Source organism: Chrysemys picta, chromosome 8 (genome assembly GCF_011386835.1).
Source record: "Chrysemys picta bellii isolate R12L10 chromosome 8, ASM1138683v2, whole genome shotgun sequence".
Classification (NCBI taxonomy): Eukaryota; Metazoa; Chordata; order Testudines; family Emydidae; genus Chrysemys; species Chrysemys picta.
This window is the reverse complement of record NC_088798.1, coordinates 7,326,134-7,348,241: the sequence shown is the minus strand read 5'-3', so window position 1 is coordinate 7,348,241 and position 22,108 is coordinate 7,326,134. Positions and strand designations below refer to the sequence as shown.

Sequence of the window (22,108 nt, the reverse complement as noted above, 5' to 3'; positions counted from 1 at the left end):
TAAGAGTTTGGCACTAGACATAATAAATAAAATATCACGGTCAGCAAATACTACATAATAATAATAACATTTATTTCCAGAGGGTTTTCAAATAAACAAAATATTTTTCATCCAGGAAAGACAGTTTCTATGCATGCCCGCCAATTTGCAATGAAAAACAATTCTTCCAGACAAAGCTTTCCTCAGCGAAATTCACAACCTCTGCAAAGAAGGGTTTGGTTGATTTCATTACACGCCCTCACAAATCTGTATTTACTGTCAAAAATGATCACATTTCTCTGAATTTCACAAAACTATCAGTCTCTTTGTTTTGTGTTTGTACAGCTCCTAGCACAGCGGGGCCCTGGTCCCTGACTGGGGCTCCAACAAATACAATAAAAGTTTATAACACAGCTCTGCAAAGCTCACTCTCCACTTGAATCTAATTAGGTTTTTAAAAATATGTGAAAAGCCATTCCCAGTACTGAATGCTCAAGCCATTATATGTAGTTTTCTCATTTTTAAGCATTTTTCTCTTCTCTGTTTCTGTGTGAAAGACCCACACAAATGTCAGGAGAAACACACTTACTATATAGGGGACATACTGAAAGTGACTAAGAACAAAATGCTGTCAAATGCACAGAGTAAACGCTAATAAAAATATATTCTCTCTAATCTCTGTTATAGAAATTTAAGCTACTTTAAAAAGTTGTAGGTTAAGAATAGTAAACAGAAACATGTTATTTTTAAGCTTGACTCCGAGGATAAGTTGGGTTCCTATCACCAGAGAACTAATCAAAGAAAACACATTGTTCCCGTGTCTTAATAATCAGCGGACAGAGCTGGGCAGAAGAACAGTTTGAGAGCTTTGTAATGGTGGGTGCTGTTTGCTTTCTGAAACTCAGCTGTTCTTTCTTTCTGGCTTTAATATTAATTAGCCTTGCTAAGACAATTCAAATGGGAGTTTTATGGTTCTATAATAAACAGAAAACGGACAACTGAAGGGCATGCAAGAAAAGATAGAAGTCATACATACCATAAGCACTACATTATGTATTTCATTATCACCTACCTTTTTGACATCTTTTCCCATTAACTTTCAGGATGTAGCAACAGAGTTGCCACTCTGTCCTGAGCCATCTTAAATCACTTTAGTCAAATGATGTTTGACACTTTGTACCCTTTTAATTAAGGTTATAAATGTATGAAAGCCCTTTGGAAAGATCCGACCTGAAAGGAGTGAAAGGTAAAGATTACGATGGCTGAAATGCCATAGCTTCACTCCGATGATTAAGAACTGAGCATTCTACACATTACACTCCGAAAACAGAAGAGGTGTTAACTCCAGAAGAAATAAACAAGTAGCTAGAGGAAACTGGACTGTATTTTTACAACCCGTGGGGGGGAGTGGGGGAAGAGTCTAGGAATCTCCAAATTATTATGTTTGAGAGTCTGAATGGAGAAAAAAACTAAAATGTTATAATGCAAATCTGAGTGGTGGAAGAATTTCCCCAGTAACTTGAAGGAAGGCTGAAAGAATTGGGTTTGTTTAGTTTGGAGAAGAGAAGAGTGAGAGGGGACATGATAGCAGTTTTCAGGTATCTTAAAGGGTGTCATAAGGAGGAGGGAGAAAATTTGTTCATCTTAGCCTCTAAGGATATAACAAGAAGCAATGGGCTTAAACTGCAGCAAGGGCAGGTTAGGTTGGACATTAGGAAACAGTTCCTAACTGTCAGGGTGGTTAAACACTGGAATAAACTGCTTAGGGAGGTTGTGGAATCTCCATCTCTGGAGATATTTAAGAGTAGGTTAGATAAATGTCTATCAGGGATGGTCTAGACAGTATTTGGTCCTGCCATGCAGGCAGGGGACTGGACTCGATGACCTCTCAAGGTCCCTTCCGGTCCTAGAATCTATGAATCTATGACACTTCAAATGTGCACATATGTATTTGGCTTTATTTTCAGTTGTGCCTGTCTCAACTCTACCCACATTCCATACATTTTAAATCACTATTTTTCTAAAATAGACCACTCTGGAACCTTGCAAAAGAGACTTCCTCCAGAAGAGTCTGAGCTAATGCCTACTGAAATCAACACGTGTCCTCCCACTGATTTACCAGGCAATGAATCAGGCCTTAAAAAAAGCAATCTTCCCAGTCATCAATGGAGTCTTCATTACAGCTTCCATCGTCACCTCCACCACATTATCTTCCCTTCCACCTCTTATTCCATTTCCCCAGGAAAAAAATTGGGAGCCTGGGTGAGTCTTGCAGTGCGTTCTATACATCAACAATTCTGTACTCTTTGCGAGCTTACGACCTATACCACCCAGCCGCCAAAGACTTACACGTGTGCTTCATGTTAAGCACGAGTAGCCCCATTGGGGTCAACTATTCATTCAACAGCACCCCGAGCACTTTGGCATGCAGTGAGGGGCACTTCATCAATCAGATAACCCATGCTGCTTCCCGCAGCCCCCATTGGCCTGGAGCGACGGACTGCAGCCAGTGGGAGCCGCGATCGGTCGAACGTGCGGACGCGGCAGGTAAACAAAGCCAAGGGGCTTACCCTGGCGGGCCGTGTGTCAAAGGTTGCCGATCCCTGCTCTAGAGCATGCAAATCCACTCCCAGAAGAAGAGATTCCCCATGTTATCAGGGGAGCAGCCAGCTACCTTTACCAAAGCTTTCCATGTATCCAGATTTCAGAGTGGTAGCCGGGTTAGTCTGTATCAGCAAAAAGAACGAGGAGTACTTGTAGCACCTTAGAGACTAACAAATTTATTTGGGCCTAAGCTTTCGTGGGCTAGAACCCACTTTATCGGATGCATGCAGTGGAAAATACAATCTTCCTACTGTATTTTCCACTGCATGCATCCGATGAAGTGGGCTGTAGCCCACGAAAGCTTAGGCCCAAATAAATTTGTTAGTCTCTAAGGTGCCACAAGTACTCCATGTATCCAGAGTGGCTTCACATTTCAGTACGGCACAGTTTGCATTTGTAATACTGTATTTGTAGAGTACCTAGCACAAGCACATCTCCCTCCCCGCCTCTTTCCCCCCCCCCCCCCCCACACACAATCAACTGAGGCCTGTACCACAAATAAATAATATGAGCCTGTGACAATGTTATATGTGCTGTATCCTGAAATATTAATTAACAATGAAACCAAATCCCCCCAATCCAAACACCTCTTTGATCTTTGGGAAAGTTCAGATCTTAGGCCCAGATTCATTGTTAAAGAAACAGCATCAAGATAAATGCTGAGAGGACAGAGTTTAGTCATGTGATGTTAGAAAACATTTCATGGTGGAATTTATTAACATACAAGGATCTTGCGAGACACAATGGCCTACTAAACTTATAACTAACTAGGCTTTTGTTTATTTGATCAACAGATGGTGTTTTTCTAATCTCACAGCTATTTCGCATCACAGCACTGAAGTGGCTGCTGGAAAAGGAAATTCATCTTGGAATCAAAAGTCCCACCAGTCTAAAAATGAACCGGCCCACACATGGAAATACAAATGCAACAAACGTGAGCCATATTTCACAGGCTGTACAATAAAATAACCCGTGGGGGTTTTTTTAAGCAGATCTGCTAAATAGGTGAATTTCATATGTGTATGGTTTCGTATATAAAAAGGTAGCACTAAAAGTCCAGTGATGATTCTCACAACAATAGAGATGTTTTTAAAACCCTGAGTCATAGCCAAATTCCATGATGGGTATTATACTCTGCCTATCTACCTTACCTTTTCATTGGATGTGGCATTTTTCATTTCCTGTCTTAAACTACTGAGTACTGTACGCTGTTAAACAGCTTCCTCGCCCCACCCCAGAAGTGGTTGCATTTCAGTGGTGTTTCAAGTGATTGCTAATAAATAGCAAAACAATTTGGGAGCATTTCAGGATGACACACATGATATAAATATACACTGATACTATTCAATATTATACCCCCAAAAGTAACACGCCACCTTAAAAACGAAAGATTCTAGATTTTTTTTTTTCAAAAGAATGATTATTTTAACTGGAATTCTGGAAATTCAAAAAGAAAGGCCCTGTTCCAAAATAATTCATTTACTTTTGCATTTTGTTCCTCTGGGCAATTTTTATAGCTAGCCTTTTCTACCAGCTAACTGTTAATCAAACCATTAAGCTTCTTTAACAGGCTTTGGGGTTTATCACAGAGGCCCTGAACTGCTCCAGCTCGAAACCTACAGTAGCAGGTAGAGTGCTATACATGTCCAAAGATCAGGGCAATTATTTAATGATTTTGGTAAATATTTACATTAGAAGGGGGTTAACATTACTTCAGATTTGCCCTAAACGGCTGTGTTTAAATGAGAAGTGCAGGGACATATGGAAGTGATCTTAAAAGAAAAATTACAAGTACACAAAATAATTAATTTCCCGTGCTGCTGCAGAAGCGATGGCCTTGTAAAAGTCATCGGTCTGAGGCGTGCATTTAAGTCCTAGGTGAGACGTCATGATGGATGGCATGCGATTTGTGGTCTGCCGTTTCTGCTCCCTGGACCGTTTACTGAAAGTTCCACAACCCGACTCCGCCACTTTAATAGGACAGTTTGGCTTCTGTCTCCTGCTGGGATGTACGTTCCTGTTTTTTTTATGGTTACTTTAGTCATCTCACCCTCAAGCAGCATAAATCAACAAGAGGCTGTGCTTTCCCAGCTAGACGGCGCTTGCATTAAGGGATGGTTCGGGGATTTGCCATACAACCGGGTATATATTGATCCCAGTGCACCTGCCTTTTACCTAGCAATGGCTACATGCGTTGCCCTTGTGCACTGATAGATCGATTCTTGTTAGGAGCACTGCGGGCTGGGCCCGTACACAACTTACTATCCGACAGGAGTGGCACCAAAATACTAGGAGATAGATTGTGATTATTCCTTATGCAGCTCTTTAGATTTAAGCAATAGTGAGACATTGAAATTAAAAGCTTCACGTATCCTAATTATCAATTCATTTACACTAACATAGTGGCAACCACCCAGCAGCAGTAAATACTTATCTACAGGTGACATGTTTACTCAGCCAACCACCAGCATTAACTAATCATATACAGATAACTCAGCCAGCCAGGAAGTCTCCCCAGGAACACACCCTCGGCTTTCTCCCCAGCCCTAGCAGCTTTTGTGGCATGCCCTGAAGGTCACCAATGATGGGTTATTTTAGACCAAAGATGGAAGCAAGGTCCAAAGTCCTCACTGAGGGGTGGCTTCTCAGGCCAGACAAGTGAGGCACAGCCTAACCAAGAATTCCCCAAAGCTACAAAAGTACATTTTGCATAGTCTTGTTCATGTCATTGATAAATATCACCAGCTTGGCCAAAGGACAAACTGTGATTTGACATAAATGTCCACTCCATGCATGTGATGAAGTGGGTTTTAGCCCACAAAAGCTTAGGCCCAAATAAATTTGTTAGTCTCTAAAGTGCCACAAGGACTCCTCATTGTATTTTTTTTTTTAATGCCACAAAGTGAGACTCTAATCATGGAATAGGTAATGATGCCTCCATAAGCTGCCTTGTTACCACACCGATTTACCATACCCAGGAGTCACTTCATAAGGGCATTGCTATGGTAACCATGGCTGGGTGAGGCCATGGCAGGATTGCAGCAGTTAAGCCTGCCAGGCATTTACAGGGGGTGGGGATGGGCCCGGCACCCTGTGCTCCCCGAATCCCTCCCCCACAAGGCAGGCCCTGTGCGTTTGCACGAAGGGGCAACATCGAGGTATCCAGGCCCGCCTCGCACGCCCTCCCACCCCTTGCACCAGGCTGGGTAACGGTGGTAGCAGCTGCAGCTTCTTCACTATAAATAAGGGTACGTTTTAAAAGCTATTACATCCTACATGTCTGAAACCTGACATCATACATGGGCAGGGGTGGAAAGAACTATAGAAAAAGGCTGGGGACTCCAGTTTAGAGCCTCTGGTGGGTGAAGCTGTGACAGCATGCACCAAGGAGAAATGCAGTCATCTAGAGTAGATACGCATGTTTACAATTCCAACCCCGCACCTGCAAAGAGCTCTGCATGGGCAAACCCCTACAGCCACATGGAACGATTTGCAAGGTTTCCAGAGAGCTTGTAAACATGGTCCTGTACAGACGTACATGCGTAAGTAACTTTACACACATGGGTAGCCCCACTGAAGTCAATGTAATTCTTTGCCAGATCATGGCCTTAGTTGGAAAAAATCTCTCTCCTTTATGCAGTTCCTATCTCCAGGATCTGTCTGATAAATCCATGGGTCTAATTTTCCTCTATAAAAATGTGCCACTGATATCAAAGCTATTGTTAGGAGAACACACTGTTTTCATGTCTGGAGGCCAGAAACGGAATCCAAGCAAAACAAATTTGATTTGCTTTCAACGTCAAAGCCCCTTCAATCGTCTTGTGTAGTTACATTTGTTTAACAGTAACCACAGTGACTGATACATGTGACGTCATTTCAGGCTTTGCCCGGGTTTTAGAAGAATCTTATTTATAATTAGTCAGAGGGACCTGATCCTGCCAGCTTTACCCTGGCAAATGCCCGTTACCAAATATGGGAGTTTTGAATTTGATTAAAGACTCAGTAAATAGTGTGCAGTTTGCATATGAGTAAGGAACTAACTTTTTTTGTTGTTAAAAACGCAGTCACCTTCAACTCTTTAGAGCACAGTGTGTATGTAATGTACACACAGAACACTCAATACATACCCCAAGTCGATTTTATGATTGAATATGTTAAAAACTGACCTGAGTATCGACGCTCAGATATAAACTTCCCCAAAGTTTGGGGAGTGTTTGGATCCAGGATTTGGATTACTGCAGATAGGGACTGGCTGTGCAGTTCTGACCCAGAACTCTTCTGTTCTGTTGTATGGATGTGGGTGGTTTCAAGCCACTGTACATACATTGTCCCCTCGTTTTAGATATGGGGACACCCATGTGCAGAGGGGTTATGTTCAGTTTGCCCAAGCACATGCAGTAAGTAAATGGAAGAGCTGGCCATAGAATCTAAGGGTGAAATCCTGGCCATGCTGAAATCAATGGCAACACTTTCATGGACTTTAACTGGGCTTGGATGTTGCCTGAAGCCTTTAGCCTCACATCGCCACTTCCAAGGGGTGACAAGCCACACATGCTTTGAGATTCTTGTGCAGTGTCTTATCTGACCCTCTGATGTTTGCAAAATTGGACCAGAGCTCTCTTTAGAGGAACATACTTTCTCATGAGGCTCTACATCCGGATTTTAACCCAGGGGTGCAAAGGCAACTGCGAAGGGGGGTGGATGTGGGAAAATGCACATTCAACTGTTTCAAAAGCTTAAAACCAAAGTTGTGGTTTGATTCTATACTGGAGGATGCAGGGATGGGGAGGAGGGGCGTGTGGTCATTTTTTACAGTTGTTTAGGGAGAAGGACTGAAGACAAATGCACTCGGGGATAGTGAATTATACAAACACCTACATGGGACCCTGCCCAGATTAAGAAATAAAACTGAGGGGGGGGGGGAAACACATTTCTTCTTCTGTAGCAATGAGGAGAGACACGGGAAAGGTTGGCAGTTTGGCAATGATTTAAGAAGAAACTCACCTTTCAAAAGGAATCACTAATTGAGGGGGGATCTTGGAGCTGCATGTTCAGAGGGTTTGATTCCCCCCCCCCCTCTCCAGCTGCAGGGGATAATCAGTCTGCTACAGGTGGCTCACATTGGGGGCAATTGATTGACGCACTGAACCTAGGAAACCCGCGGACTGATCAACCTGGTCCCTTTGCAGCAGGGTAAAGATGCCTATTAACGGAGCCTTCAGCGCCAGCTGGTTAGATGACTGAGAAACAGGCGCCCTCTAGTGGCGGCAGCTCCTCCCTGCAGCGCGAAAAAAAAAAAGTTCAGGAGGATGGGAAGTTTGGGAAAGTTGGAAGTTGCTGTAAGTTTTTGCCTCCTCGCTGCGCGTGTGTGTGTGTGTGTGTGATATTGACATGCTGATCAGTACCCGCCTTCCTGTGCCTGTTCAAATAGCAATCACCAAATCCATCCTCACCAGCGAGGCTCCAACCCCCCCCGCCTGACAAGCGCCTTTGCTCTCCCACCTCCTTCCCAACGCCGAAACACTGCTCCGGCCAGCTCAGAAGTGGCTCCTCCGATTTGCAAAAGGAGCATGGCGGAGGCTGGGGATCAGGCACAAAGCCGGGCTCGTCCTCTGCGGAGCCGTTCACCGTCTGACAAGCCCTGAGCAGAGACGGGGGGGCTCCAGGCGCCGGCTTTGCACTTGTCACCTGCGGACGGGACGGGCAAAGTTTGTTTGAATAACAAGGGCAGGGGTCTGGGGGGGTTAAGATCCAGAAAAGCCACCAGGGAAGGCTCAGCTGGGACGAGGCAGGATGCAACCCAACCTGGCGCTGATCTACTTCATCTTCGGGGGGATCCTGCCCGGCGCCACATCTAGGAGGAAGCAGATGGAGCCCGGGCCATGTGAACTGCCCCGATCGGTGAGCTGCGTTCCCCGGGGCTGCTTCCCCTTGCCCCCGCCTGCGCCCCGCGCTCCGGCTTCACGCCCAAGCCCCAGGAAACCATCAGGCGATCCGCAGCGGGGACTGGCCCTCTGTCTGGCAGTCTCCTCTCCAGGTGCCAGGGGGGGATAATCGCTGCTTTTTTATTCTCCCCGCCCAAATCAGTCCCCCCTTCCAGGGCATGGAGACAGCCCCATCCCCGCTCTGCTTGCTTCTCTCCTCTGATGGACCAGGGCTCGGCTGCGGGGGGGACAGGATGGTTGCCCAGTTGGGTCAGGGCACGCCAGCTCCCAGGCACTTTCTGCTCAGGGGTGGGTCTGATCACTACAGCCCAAGGGGGTCACTGTGCCTCCGTCTGCCTGGCTGGATCCACACATCCAGGGCTCCTGTGCAGAGAGCCCATCCAGCGGCATCTCTACTCACACCGGGCAGTGCCCCTAGACAGGCACCACGTCCACACGGCTGGGCGTATGGCTGAGTGCACACAGGTGTAAACGTGCAAGTTCCGTGTGTCGAGTTTATACATGGGTGTAGATACGCGGAGATTAAATACAGTTTCTCTGTATGTCTTTCCATATCTACACACTGCCTCCCTTTAGCACTGTGTGTCTATAGGCGCACATATAGCGTCTGTATATATATTTCATCTAGCTAGACATCTATGTGGATCTAGCCATCGCCACATTTAGCTGTATGGTTACATGCTAATTATGCAGAGACACGTGTGTGTATACATAGCTATAGAAATATAAATACAGTTACTGAAAGGGGATCCATTTTTATGAATTTGCCAAGGTGCCAAGGTGCCGGTTAGATTTTAAAGCCGAAATCTAACAAGCTAGGTTTGCTAATGGGATAAGTGTTATAGCCAACATAGAATGGACTCTATGTTATTGAATGCAGAGAGCGTTCACTTACTAATTTTAAGGCTGGATTCCTTTCAGGGCCACTTTGAACTTGAACTGTAGTTCTCAAATTTACTTGCTTATTCATAACTAACCAACAATTGATTAATTCGCCCAGAACCACATTAGTACACAACCAACCGTTCATCACTCAGGTGGAGATAGAACCAATGTTTTGGGTGCGCACTGCACACACAGTACCGTCTTGCAAGCAACTGTCGCAGTTATACCAAGGAACAATGCAGATGACGAGATTTCTTATTCAGATAGGTACTCGCACAGAAACTGTATGTGATCTGTCCCTGTATATTATAGCAGTTCAGTGTGTATATGCCTGGAGTGTGTGTTTGTGTGCACCTACAGACGGAGACAGTTTATGTATGGTTTATCTGTGTTGCGTATGGATCTATGCAGCTAGACCGTTTTGGTGTATATCTCATAGACCTCTCTACTGAGGCTGTGTGTTGTTGTAGTATAGTGTGTGCAGCAGAGTTGCTGTATATAAAATTCTCTCTCTCTCTCTCACATGCTGTCCTGTGGTTTTGCTGGCCCTGAGCCTCGTCCCCCAAGCAGACTGGCTCTGACTCTGTCTCTCCCCCATCCCCAGCAGGGAGAGCTAAATTCCTTCTTGTGGACCATTCAACGGGACCCCCCGGCCTACCTGTTTGGCACCATCCATGTGCCCTACACGCGGGTGTGGGACTTCATCCCTGAGAACTCCAAGGCAGCGTTCCAGGCCAGCTCCAGCGTGTACTTTGAACTGGACCTCACTGATCCTTACACCATCTCAGGCCTGGCCAGCTGCCAGATGCTGCCCCACGGCGAGAACCTGCAGGACGTGCTGCCCCGGGAGCTCTACCGCCGCCTCAAGCGGCACTTGGAGTACGTCAAGCTGATGCTGCCACACTGGATGACCCCAGACCAGCGGGGCAAGGGGCTGTACGCTGACTACCTCTTCAATGCCATCGCCGGCAACTGGGAGCGCAAGAGGCCCGTCTGGGTGATGCTGATGGTCAACTCCCTGACTGAGACGGACATCCGCTCCCGAGGGGTGCCTGTGCTAGACCTCTACCTGGCCCAGGAGGCCGAGCGGATGAAGAAGAGGACAGGGGCTGTGGAGAGGGTGGAAGAGCAGTGCCACCCACTGAATGGGCTCAACTTCTCCCAGGTAAGGGGGGCTTGGGCCCCTGGGCTTCTCTGTTCGTCCCAGCAGGGGGGAAGGGAAACTGACCTGCAGCAGGGTAAGAGAGCTCAGGAAGACCGGGCATGTGCCAAAGCCCATTGAAGCTGCATGGAGCGGGCCCTCAGCAACCCAATGCAGCGATCAAGTGACGTAACACTGATGGGTGCTGTGTATCTGCAGAGGTGACTCTGTGTGTGCATGGGATAGCCACCATGACACAATTGTGTACCCACACACACGCGCTCTCTCTCTCTTTCTCTCTACTGCAGGTGATATTAGGGAGCCAGAGGCACCGAGATGCGGTGTCCCCAAGTTTGTAATATGCAAGGGAAGGTGTCAAACCTAGTATCTAATTTCTGCAGCAACTTGGTAAAAAGTTTTTAACGCCATCCTCTCATTCCCTGCAACTCAGAAGTAAAAATGTGAACTGAATGGATGGGGGGGCGGAGGGAGTTTTAATGTCGTTTTCAGTGTGTTTAATGTTATGCAAACTGCTTGGGTGTTCTTACTTTATTATTCCACGTCTAAAGAAATGGACTTTCATATAAGCTGTTGTGTACTGAGATAAGTTGAATTTTCATTTCTTGAATCTGCAAGGGGGGGGGGGTTGTGAAGAGGAGGTGAAGCTTGGAAAGTGAAGGACAGATTAAGGAGCAAGTGTTGGTGTAGTTTGAATCCAGAATGTCTCTTTCTGTTGGTAATTCAGCTTTCTAAACCACATTTCAAGCCAGGATCGATTTCATTTGAGTGGACTGGCAGAAATACATTCACAGCTCTTGACGTTGCTTTGTGAAACTGTGAAATTCTGAAATTAAGCAAAAAGAGTGGGAGAGGGAAATATTCCAGAGAAAACCATGACTTATAATTACAATGTATTTTTTTTTTAAACCGGCTTTCGTCATTACTGTTAGTGCAACTATTTCCTGTCCTACCGTGCTGTCCTTATTTAAACAAAAAATCCACAGTGACTCTTTAAGTGGAGAGATTGTCACCAAGTGATGCATTTTTCAAAGATCTAACGGGGGTTTTGATTTACAGCGAAAAATCACATTGTTTTTCTTTTAGCAAAAATAAATTCCTTTAATGTTCCCAGTTGTAAGAGTGTACACCGAGTATATAGAGTTCCCACAGCAAATCAGTGAGAGCCTAGGCTCTGAGAGCATGGAAAGTATAGTTTGAGTTGTTAAAAAATTCTTATTTCTAAACCAAAAACTACAGACATCTGTGTTTTTTGACAAGGAATTTGCTTCTCCCTTTCCTTCAAAGAGTTAACCGCCTTTTTTTGTTGTTGACCACATACTTCTTTAAAACCGAAGTCTAAATAATTAACCACGGTACCCTCCCAATATTGATCCAATCCTAGTTGGCTGTAGTAGGTCAAATAGTACTTAAAATAAAACACATGAAAGACCTTAGTTAAAAATCTACACTTGGAAGCCTTTTAAATGTGAATCATATTACACATTTTTGTGTGTGAGGGAAAGAGAATTGCAAAGAAATGTTCTTACCATAGTACTCAGGGGATGATAATTCAACTTATTTTCCTTTTAGTCACTAATTTTTAACATGTACATAGAATCCCCCTTCCTTTAAAAAGAATTAGGACTATTACCTATTTAGTAAAGGAGTTGTTTTATAGACGGTAACGGGGAGTTTTGTGGAAAATTCGGATTTTTATTAACAAAATGTTAGGTTTTGATTATTATGGATTGTTGATGTTACTACGAAAACAGGTCATCATTCAAGAGTTACTTTAAAAATATTATTTTGCTTGGCTTGACGCCACTTCTGGAAAGGTGGCCATCAAAACAACATGAAACAAAATTAACCAGATAGCTCTTTACTTGCTTCCTTTAAGGTGAATACATTCTGGCACCTGGCAAATTGTTTGGCGGTAGTCATTTGTAATGTTATCACTCTGTCTAGCAGTCCCACTGCTGTGCTAATTGCGAGGAGTGGGTTCCTATAACTAGGTTTCTCCTCTTAATTCTAAATCTTGGAGTCTTCGGTAAGACACACATAATTAAACATACTAAAAATGGAAATCAGGAATTGACCAGTTCTTGTATTCCACTCTGTGTGTGTGGTTTGAGAACATCTGCGCTAAATTACACTCCCAAATCTGCTAAGGGCATCAGCACTTCTTACCTGCTTTCAGCATTACTGCAATATTGCATATAATATATAAGAAAATTTGGAAACCAAGTCTTGTAATTGTGCCTCATTTAAACATCTCTGTGCTTTTGTTTTCCAGGGAAAAATCCAGCATGTTTCCCTTAGTAAGTTTAAAAAAAATAGTCATTGGTTTCCTCCCTGTCCCCCTCGCCCCGCCCAATCTGAAAGGCAGCTTTGTGTTACTGAAAATTTTGAATAGGACTTTGTACACCAAATCCGATATCATGAGGAGGGGGAAATCAAGAAGTGATCACCCCGTTGTACTTGGTTTCGATTGTTTACGAAAGAAATGGGAGGTTTTTGCATTTTTAACCAGGAATGTTCCATGCCTAGAGTTCCTTCGATTTGTGAATCGTTTTATCCACATGAGAAAATGAAGATGTACAATGTCATTGGTTGCTTCTCTGAGAACATAGGTGGTATATCATTTTCCCATTGTGCACCTTGGCAATATAACATTCGTAGTCTGACCCTCCATTCCGCCTGGGACTTCTGCAGAGTATTCCCTGCTGATATATGGAAACCATGTGGCTAATATACTGCAGCTTTACCCTTGATTTAATTGCCTTCTAAGTGTCCTTGAGCTTGAGAGGGGCCCAATCCAGTATTTACAAACACCCTCAACTCCTAGTGACTTCAGTGAGAGTTTTGGTTACCCACGAAATGCAGGATCGGGCACCAGCACTAGCAAACAACACACCTGGTGGTGAAGGTGTCTAAATCCAAGTGTGATAAGTAAAGGTGGGTCAGAACCTCCGAATCCAAACGTTCCCAATGCTGGAATATGATTCAGAACAGATCAGAACTATATGGATCCATCTTAGTAGCTTTGATTAGGAGTGAAGTTTTGGGGCAATAGCTCAAAGGTTTGGTGCCTAAATCCCTTTGAGGATCTGGGCCTGAGTTATTAACAGACACTGCCCTGAATCTCCAAGCTCAGGTCCTGCTTCATGTCCATATTTTGAACTCACTCATGTTGTGTGGAGGTGTATGGAATCTGCATTTCCAGTTCAGGCCCATCTCTAGTTTTTAGGCTCCTAGCCCCAGATTAGGGCATTATATGGCAAGGGGTGAGGAAAGGCAGACACATGAATGCCAATGGGAGCAGAAGTGATTTGCCCACAAATGTTCCATGGGGTTAGAGAGAGAAAATGCTTCCTAGAGTTCTAGAAGGAGCAATATCTCCTGGTGCTCTTGGGACCCCACTGTCTAAAAGCTCCAATATAGTTATAACAAAGCTTTCCAGGAAGCTAAAGTACCTGTTTGATTTTGGGTAGAGGTGGGCCTGACCCCACACCTGATCATGCTGAAATTTGGGGAAGTTCACATCCAGATTTGGATCTGAACTTTGCAGCCAGCTCCTAACTCTGTAATGGGACCTGGGTGAAATCAGGTGTTCATTAAAACCAACGGGGCTGTTGCCATTGACTTCAACAGAGCCAGGATTTCACCCCTGTATCTGAGCCCCGATTCCCGGGGAAGATTTGCAATTTTGCTGCTCAGTTCTGTCTCTAGACATGGAACCCAGCATGATTGCCAAGAAGGTATTTACTCCCCGCCCTCTAATTCATTCCTATATATTATCCACTTCACTCTTTTTCATCTCCCATCACTAGTTCTTTGTCCACACAGTTAATCCACATTCAGCTTTCGTTACTATGCTTCCTGTTTGCAAAGTAGCCTTGCTAAAGACCCAGTGTTGTCCTGATGATTTTAAACCTATCCATACATGGGAAATAACACTGATTGAACGAAGGCTGTGTTCATTATCCTCAAGATGTCGAGGTTTTCCTTCTTAGTCACAATCTAGATAATCATCAGATTCAGATCACTGCAAGATGTGGTGGGATAAATTAAATGAGAGACGTAATATCAAACTGTAATTGATTGGATCAGAGACAGCCTGGAAGAAAGGAGCTCTAGATAGTGCCAGATCAAACTTCACACTTAGCTAGTCTCTTCCTTTCATTTCTCTTCCCCCTCACTCGCTGCACAAATAAACATTGTTTTCCTACTTCCCACCAAGGAGAGTCCGAATTAAGTGGGAGAAATGGCTTTGTTAACAAAGTCAGTCTTCATTTCCCAGGTCCTGCTGTTCCATCAAACTCTGGGACATGGAAGCTCTGATTACGCTATTGATAGGATTACAGAGAGTACAAGTGCTGTTTAATAAAAGGACTATGGGTGGTCCATCATGTTTGGCCGGTGACATCTATCTGCACTCTTTACGTTGGGCCCTGAATAGCAGAAATATGAATAAACAGACATGAAATATTACTATACAGACAGGGCAATATTTGGGTGTGCCCAGCATTCCTCCCGCGCCTTTTTGAAAAAGAGTAAATATTTTTGCACGTGCAAGGGCCATAATCTTCAGATGGTACAAATTGCTATAGCTCTGATTTCAGTGGCGCGATGCCAGTTTACACCAACTGAGGACCTGGCCCAGTTTAAAAAAAAAAACAAAAACTGATGAAAAAGTTAAAATGTTTAGAACCGGACAAAATGTTATTGATGAAAAAGCTTTTTCCTTTGGGGGGAGGGTTGTGTTGGTGGGAAAGTGGGATTTTGACAAACAATTTTTCTCTCTCAATTTTTTCCCCCCAACAACAATAAAGCCAAAAGCCCTAAATATTTCAGATATTGGTGGTGGAATACCAGAAGATTTTTGGTCTACCTTTGCCAAAAGCTCCTCCCTCCAAAATAAATAAGTTTTAGTCTGTTTTATTTTTTGAAGAAAATCTGAATTTCTCAGGTGTGTGTGGGCGGGGGGAGGGGAGGTGTAATTTTCCGGCTAGCTCTATAAAATTTATAATGAAAAGGCACAAGGCAAAATTAAAATTATTCTGTACTGTGTGTGTGCTGCAAAAAGTTCACAAGATGGAGTCACTTTAAAACCTGTGCTGGGCAACTGTTTAAGATAAAAATATGTACTAAAAAAAAACCCAATAGCTGCTACTAATAGTTATACCCCAAATTATCAAAACCTGAAAGATTTATAAAATCTAATTTACTTCTCATACGGGTCTCTAGGGCTATTCTGTTTTCCTCCTTGAGATCTTTCTTTTGCGTCCAGTTCTGGCATCATGCCTATAAAAGAAAAAGTCAGCCAGTTAAAGATGGCCTGCGGGGCAATTGGCCGTTAATCTACAGCATTGATATTCAATTGCAAATGTATATAATAAATTGTATATACTCGGTTGTACCACTTTACTCACCCCCACAAACCTTCATATATCGCTTGGGTTAGAATCATACAATATTAGGGTTGGAAGAGACCTCAGGAGGTCATCTAGTCCAACCCCCTGCTCAAAGCAGGACCAACATCAATGAAATCATCCCAGCCAAGGCTTTGTCAAGCCGGGCCTTAAAAACCTCAAAGGGTGGAGATTCCACCACCTCCCTAGGTAACCCATTCCAGTGCTTCACCACCCTCCTAGTGAAATAGTGTTTCTGAATATCCAACCTAGATCTCCTCCACTGCAACTTGAGACCATTACTCCTTGTTCTGTCATCTGCCACCCCTGAGAACAGCCGAGCTCCATCCTCTTTGGAACCCCCCTTCAGGTAGTTGAAGGCTGCTATCAAATCCCTCCTCATTCTTCTCTTCTGCAGACTAAATAACCCCAGTTCCCTCAGTCTCTCCTCATAAGTCATGCACCCCAATCCCCGATCATTTCCATTGCCCTCCGCTGGACTCTCTCCAATTTGTCCACATCCTTTCTGTAGTGTGTGTGTGTGTGTGTGTGTGTGTGGGCGGGGGGCAAAACTGGACACAATACTCCAGATGTGGCCTCACCAGTGCCGAATAGAGGGGAGTAATCACTTCCCTCGATCTGCTGGCAATGCTTCTACTAATGCAGCCCAATATGCCATTGGCCTTCTTGGCAACAAGGGCACACTGCTGACTCATATCCAGCTTCTCGTCCATAAGCCCCTGTCCTGCAGTCACATTTCCTGGGGTGGATCCCTTCATATCGGAGTGATCTTGATTAGTGGATCCATTGGTTAAGATCAGGGTCTCAGTTTCCAAACTCTTCAGGTCAAGGATTGGTTCTCCATGTGTTTTCACGGCACCTAATACAATGGTGCGCTGATCCTGATGGGGGCACTTGAGCATTATTTAAATATAGAAATTAAATAATAATCATTGTTGTGGGGCCAAATGATGGACAAAGCTGGGTGGAGTGGTAAGAAGCGATTTATTCGATTACAGCATCCAGACCACTCGTTCCCCTCCGCCTCGGTACCAACAAAGTGAGCCCCGAGTTATGGTTACAGCATCTTTTATCCCTACCCTTCTCTTGGTACCCGCCGTATCTCCTACCTTCCGAATCATCCTTTTGTTTCCTAATATGGTGAGGATTACCCCTTCCCGGACCTGACCTGTTTGCTTCCTAATATGGAGAGGCCACCTTTCCCTGCACCCTACCCATTCGATTCCTTATATAGTGTGTTTTGAGCCCTATTTTACTAGCAGTAGATTGGGTAACTGAATAGCCTAACTTATGGTAAGGCCTCAAATTAGGGAACTTGTGGCTTAATTTGTGAGAGGACGCTAATCCTGAGGCAATACTTGTATTGCCCTTTTCCCTGTTAGACAGGGGCCCCCCATGCAGCTGAGGGTCATCTTGCTTCCAAGCCAGGGTTTCTGCAGAGAATTATGAAGGCAGGCTCTTATGCCTGGATCCTACCTTCAGCTCCCTGTAGGCCAGATCCAGCGCGGAGACCCCCCACACCCACAATAACAACAGCTGATATTGATGCCATTTGTTTCCTTTTTGGAGTGCATTCACTGTATTGCCCAGGAGTCTAGCTCCCCCAAAATCAAGAAATATGAAGCTCTTTTAGGCAGGCCCCTTCTCTTTTTTACTCTGTGTTTGTACAGCACCTAGCACCATGGGGTCCTAGTCTGTGGCTGGTGTTTTACATCCGGGCGAGTTTTGCCTGTAGCTCACCCGTATTCACATGCTGTGGCTGTGGTTAAATTTGCAATCCTTCAGTGGAGTGTCTACATCCCACACAATCTCCGCTGCTGAGAGCTTTTAAACCACGATCGGATGTTCTTCTAAAACATCTGCTCTCGGAATTATTTTGGAGGAAGTTCTCTGGGCCTGTGTTATACAGGAGGTCAGACTAGATGGTCCTTTCTGGCCTCGGGATCTATGAAACACTCCCTTAAAAACACCAGGGGTAACTTTCTGTGCTCTGTTACATCTCCCAGGGCTCTGTCCCAGAGACACACCGATGACTAGACTTCAGAGTCAATGGGGATAAGGGACTAAACAGGTGAAGGGGTCAATCTGTATTTGATTCTGGCGCTCTTGAAGGAACACTGAATAACGATGAAATGGACGTTGTTTGGTTTTACATTTTCTTAATCAACCCCAACCTCAACATATATTTAAAACAAGGGTTCCCAGCCTGGCGATTGTGACTCTCAGGGGAGGCCAAAACAAGCGTCAGGGACCCTGCACTTCCATCCTGCTAAACTGGAGGGAGATTCTGGTCACCAGGTTCCATGATCCCCTGAAATGGCAAAGGGTGAATGCCACCGATTTCAAGCAATTTCCTGAAAGGAAAGCATTCTAATTTCCCTGGGTGAAAGACAGCTATAGTGCAGAGCCTATGCAAATCTTCCCCCTCTCCGACCCACTTAACCACTGTGCTTAGGATGCACGAGGCAGAAGTGCCTAGACAGATGGCGGGGGGGAGGAGCCAGTTATATCTTCTGTGTGGCATGAAGGTTGACTACCCCAAGCCAGCATGGGGCACAGGAGACCAGAGGAGCGATTGGAGGCACCATTATGCAGAGCCAGTGGCCCTAACACATCACACAGCATGGCATGAAGAAGTTATGGCTTCTACTCCAGGGCTAGCAACTGCAGAGAGGTTAAGCTATAGATAGACTCTTTCTTTGGTATCAGATGGGGGAGGGGAACGAAATGAGCCTCACATTCTCTTGTGCTTAGCCCCGTTGGCAAATCTCGGGCCTAAAATAACCCATCTGTGTCCCTCTGGACTAGTGCTCCCGATCAAGGGAGACTTTGCCGTAGCTAGACAGAACGGTTCGTGCAGTTGAGTATTGAAATGCATTAGACTGATCCATCAGTTCTGGGTGGTATGTTAGAGGAACAGGGGCGTGCAGTGGAAACTCGGTGTGCTCTGCAGAGACAGGCCACCTTGTTAGACGGCGCGTCGCTCTGTTGAATGGGACCTGAAAGGCTTTTTCTGACCACTCCAGAGTCCACTTTCCTCTGGGCCGTTTGCTATTGCGTGGCAATCCCTGATCTATTCTGGAGGCCAGCGATGCCACCGTCTATTGCAGGAGGCAACTCTCATTTTTAAAACTGCACATTCGGGAAGGGGGGAAATGTATCCATCCTCTTATTTGGGCAGCATGCTCATTGGGGCAGGGACCGGCTTTTTATTCTGTTTGTGCAGTGCCTAGCGCGGTAGGGGCCTGTTCCGTGACTGGGGCTGTGGGGTACTACTGCAATACAAATAATTAATAATCCTCTGTGTCTGTAGAGGGCCCCTTGGGAGCAGAAATGGTATAATTCTGCTTTGTAAAGGGGGGGAGGCAGGCATGCTCCGCTGTACAACCCTGAGCCCTGTTTCCCAGAGCCTGACTCTGTAACAGTGCATGGGTCAGGTGACAAGATTTTGCAAAGGGTCTTCGGAGCACTGCTTCACCCACTGGAGTAAAGGCACCTGGAGAGATGCATGTCGCACTGGGGATATGGGCCCAGATCCACAAAGGTACATCGGCTCCTAACGTCCATTGATTTCAGTGGAGGTTAGGACTCTAAACACAATGTTGTGTTTAGACCTTCAGAACCTCGATTCAAGTACAGTTCAACCTCCAGCCCTCAGTGAAATCTTTAACGGTCTTCCCTCAGTCCCTGGTGGATAGCAGTCGACATTATAAAGCCAACCCACATCATTCCAGCTGGTCAGTGGTTCCTGCACTGAAATGATCTTAAGCAAGGGCACTAATTCACTTTGTGCTCCCGCTGGGACAGGGGTCTGCAGCAGAGCTCTTGGCAAGGCAGGGCTGGGAACTTCAGAGTGATATACTGTGCTGTAGACGGCAGAACAGGCTTCCCCTGTAATGCACTTCAGGTTCCAATCCCTCCATCATTAACCTCTTCGCTTTCTATAACAACCACAGACAATGAACCATGTGAAGGAGAAATATTGGTTAATCCACGCTTAGATTTAATAAATAGGTAGGATTTATCCTGCCTGTCTATTGGCTTTATTGCATGCTTTAACCAGGGCTGTCTGTCTGTCTGTCTGTCTGTCTCTCTCTCTCTCTCTCTCTCTCACACACACACACACACACACACACACACACACACACACACACACACACACACACGACATTTGACAGCATGAGGATTGATTATACACACACCCACACACTATTTAAGAAGAATTTCAAAGGTGACCAGTGATTTTGGGTGCCTCCATTTCCGACTACCCAACCCGGGAGACTTTAACGAGGCCTCGTTTTGAGGAAGCTGAGCCAGCCCCCATCTGCTGAAAACCAGCCCCCTTGATCATGTGGCTAGTAGGGTATTCAACATCATTAGTCACTTTTGAAAATCTTGGCCTAAAAGGTTTGAAAAGAAGCCAAGCTCATAATAAGACTGAAATCAAAAGGGATGAATGAAAATACAGTATATTAGCAGTAGGGTGGACGGGCCATACGACTGAGGTAAGATAAGAAGACCTCATGCGCCTTAGTTTACGTTTACAACAAAACTTTGCTGAAGTTCAAGAAGTTGGTGGACCCTCTTTATTTTAATTTCCGTGAGTCTTTGTACTTCTAGGCTCCAGCCACGATAGAAGATACAACAGTAGAGAGACAACCAGAAGAAGGAAATATCAGAAATCTCACTTTTGAGCCCCGTCCTCTGTGCTATTTATTTCCAGCCCAGTTTTTCAGACCTAAGAGTTATGGATAAGCTTTTGTAACCCCATCCCAAATGTCTGGTGGCTTTCCTGAACCTCCAAACCTTCTAAGGCTCAGTTTGTTAGAAGACATTTATTGAAGGATGGGAGAAACTGGTAGAGCTAAGGTTCTTTCTACAAGCGTGATGGCCAACACACTGGGGATTAAATTAGGGACTCCAGAGCTAAAGGCATGAGGTGCTTCCTCTTGAGCTAAAGAGACAAGGCTCTGTAATTGAGACTCGGATTTGGCCCAGAGGAGGATCCATAACACATACTCACCAAGGGGTTACACAAACTCAACAAATACAGTTCTGCCATCTTCTTCTTCTTTGGATTTCCATCCTCTGCTCCCTCTAGTGGTCAAGTGTGTGTTGCAGTTGCTTACTCCTGCTCTGTTCCTTGAGGATGACATCTAACAATATTTTGAATCCTTACAAAGTTCTTAAACGCTTTTGCTGATGCCCCTGCAAACGGAACCTGGTCCAGAAGCTCAGATGTGAGTACGTGTAAATCAAAGGTTCATTTCAGTCATCTTTCCTAGCGCTGGTTATGCTAACCGTGTTCTTTAACATTTGCATTTCCACTCTTTACAGCGTCTATGCTTCTATGAGGTCCTTGGAAGAAGCTTCTGTTGCAAGTCATTTCATTATCATAACGTGATGTAAATGGAAGCTGCTAAAGCCTATAAATTAAAACCATACGTCTGGCACTTTGGGATGGCACCACAGCATGTTGTTTAAATTGTGTAAATCTGTCAGCACAAATATTTTTGATATAAATGAATGGAAAGCTTTTACGTCTTCTTCAAATCTCCCATTATAAGACTGATTTTAACATGGGTTTAAACACCCCATTCTCCAGCGCATACGTGCCCATTGCCTGAGTTAATTTCTTTAAATTCTGCCATTCTGGCTAACTTTAGGGTAACTTTTAAAATATATTTGTTTATTTATTTCCTGTTAATGCATCCCTACCGACAACCAGAATACTTGAAGACAATGGGAGTTTTGCAATTGACTTCTTTGGACCCAGGAGAGCATCCCATATGTGTAGGGAGTGAGCAACCTTCCATTTATTATGGGACAAATCCTACCATTCTTACTCCGTCAAAAACCTCCGTTAGAGTCTGTGTGGGGGCGGGAGGGACAAGCTGGGAGGGCAAGGTTTGCCTGAGAACAGCCGGATGGAAAACCCCAGGAAATTTGCCTGGTCAAACGTAGATGAGGTGAAACAAATGTCTGTTTACCTACTTATCTGGCCCCAATGCCTCAGTTTCATTAAAATATTGTATCTTCACAACAACTTTGTGGGGCAGGGAAGTGTTATTTTTCCTCTTTCACAGATGGGGAGCCGAAGCACAGAGAGACTAAATGACTTG

General features: G+C 44.8%; 1 protein-coding gene across 4 annotated transcripts in view; it reads left to right on the top strand.

The window, feature by feature from the left end:
• The first annotated feature begins 7,764 nt into the window (after positions 1 to 7,764).
• The window catches only part of TRABD2B (TraB domain containing 2B), a 390,651-nt gene continuing 376,307 nt past the window's right edge, over positions 7,765 to 22,108 (top strand). For 2 of the 4 annotated variants that reach the window (XM_065553797.1, XM_008167984.4), the window contains exons 1-2: positions 7,929 to 8,484; positions 10,018 to 10,578. In XM_065553797.1, coding sequence (XP_065409869.1) covers positions 8,377 to 8,484; positions 10,018 to 10,578 — 669 coding nt within the window. In that variant the 5' untranslated portion in view covers positions 7,929 to 8,376. The other 2 variants (XM_065553796.1, XM_065553795.1) reach the window with 2 other exon arrangements.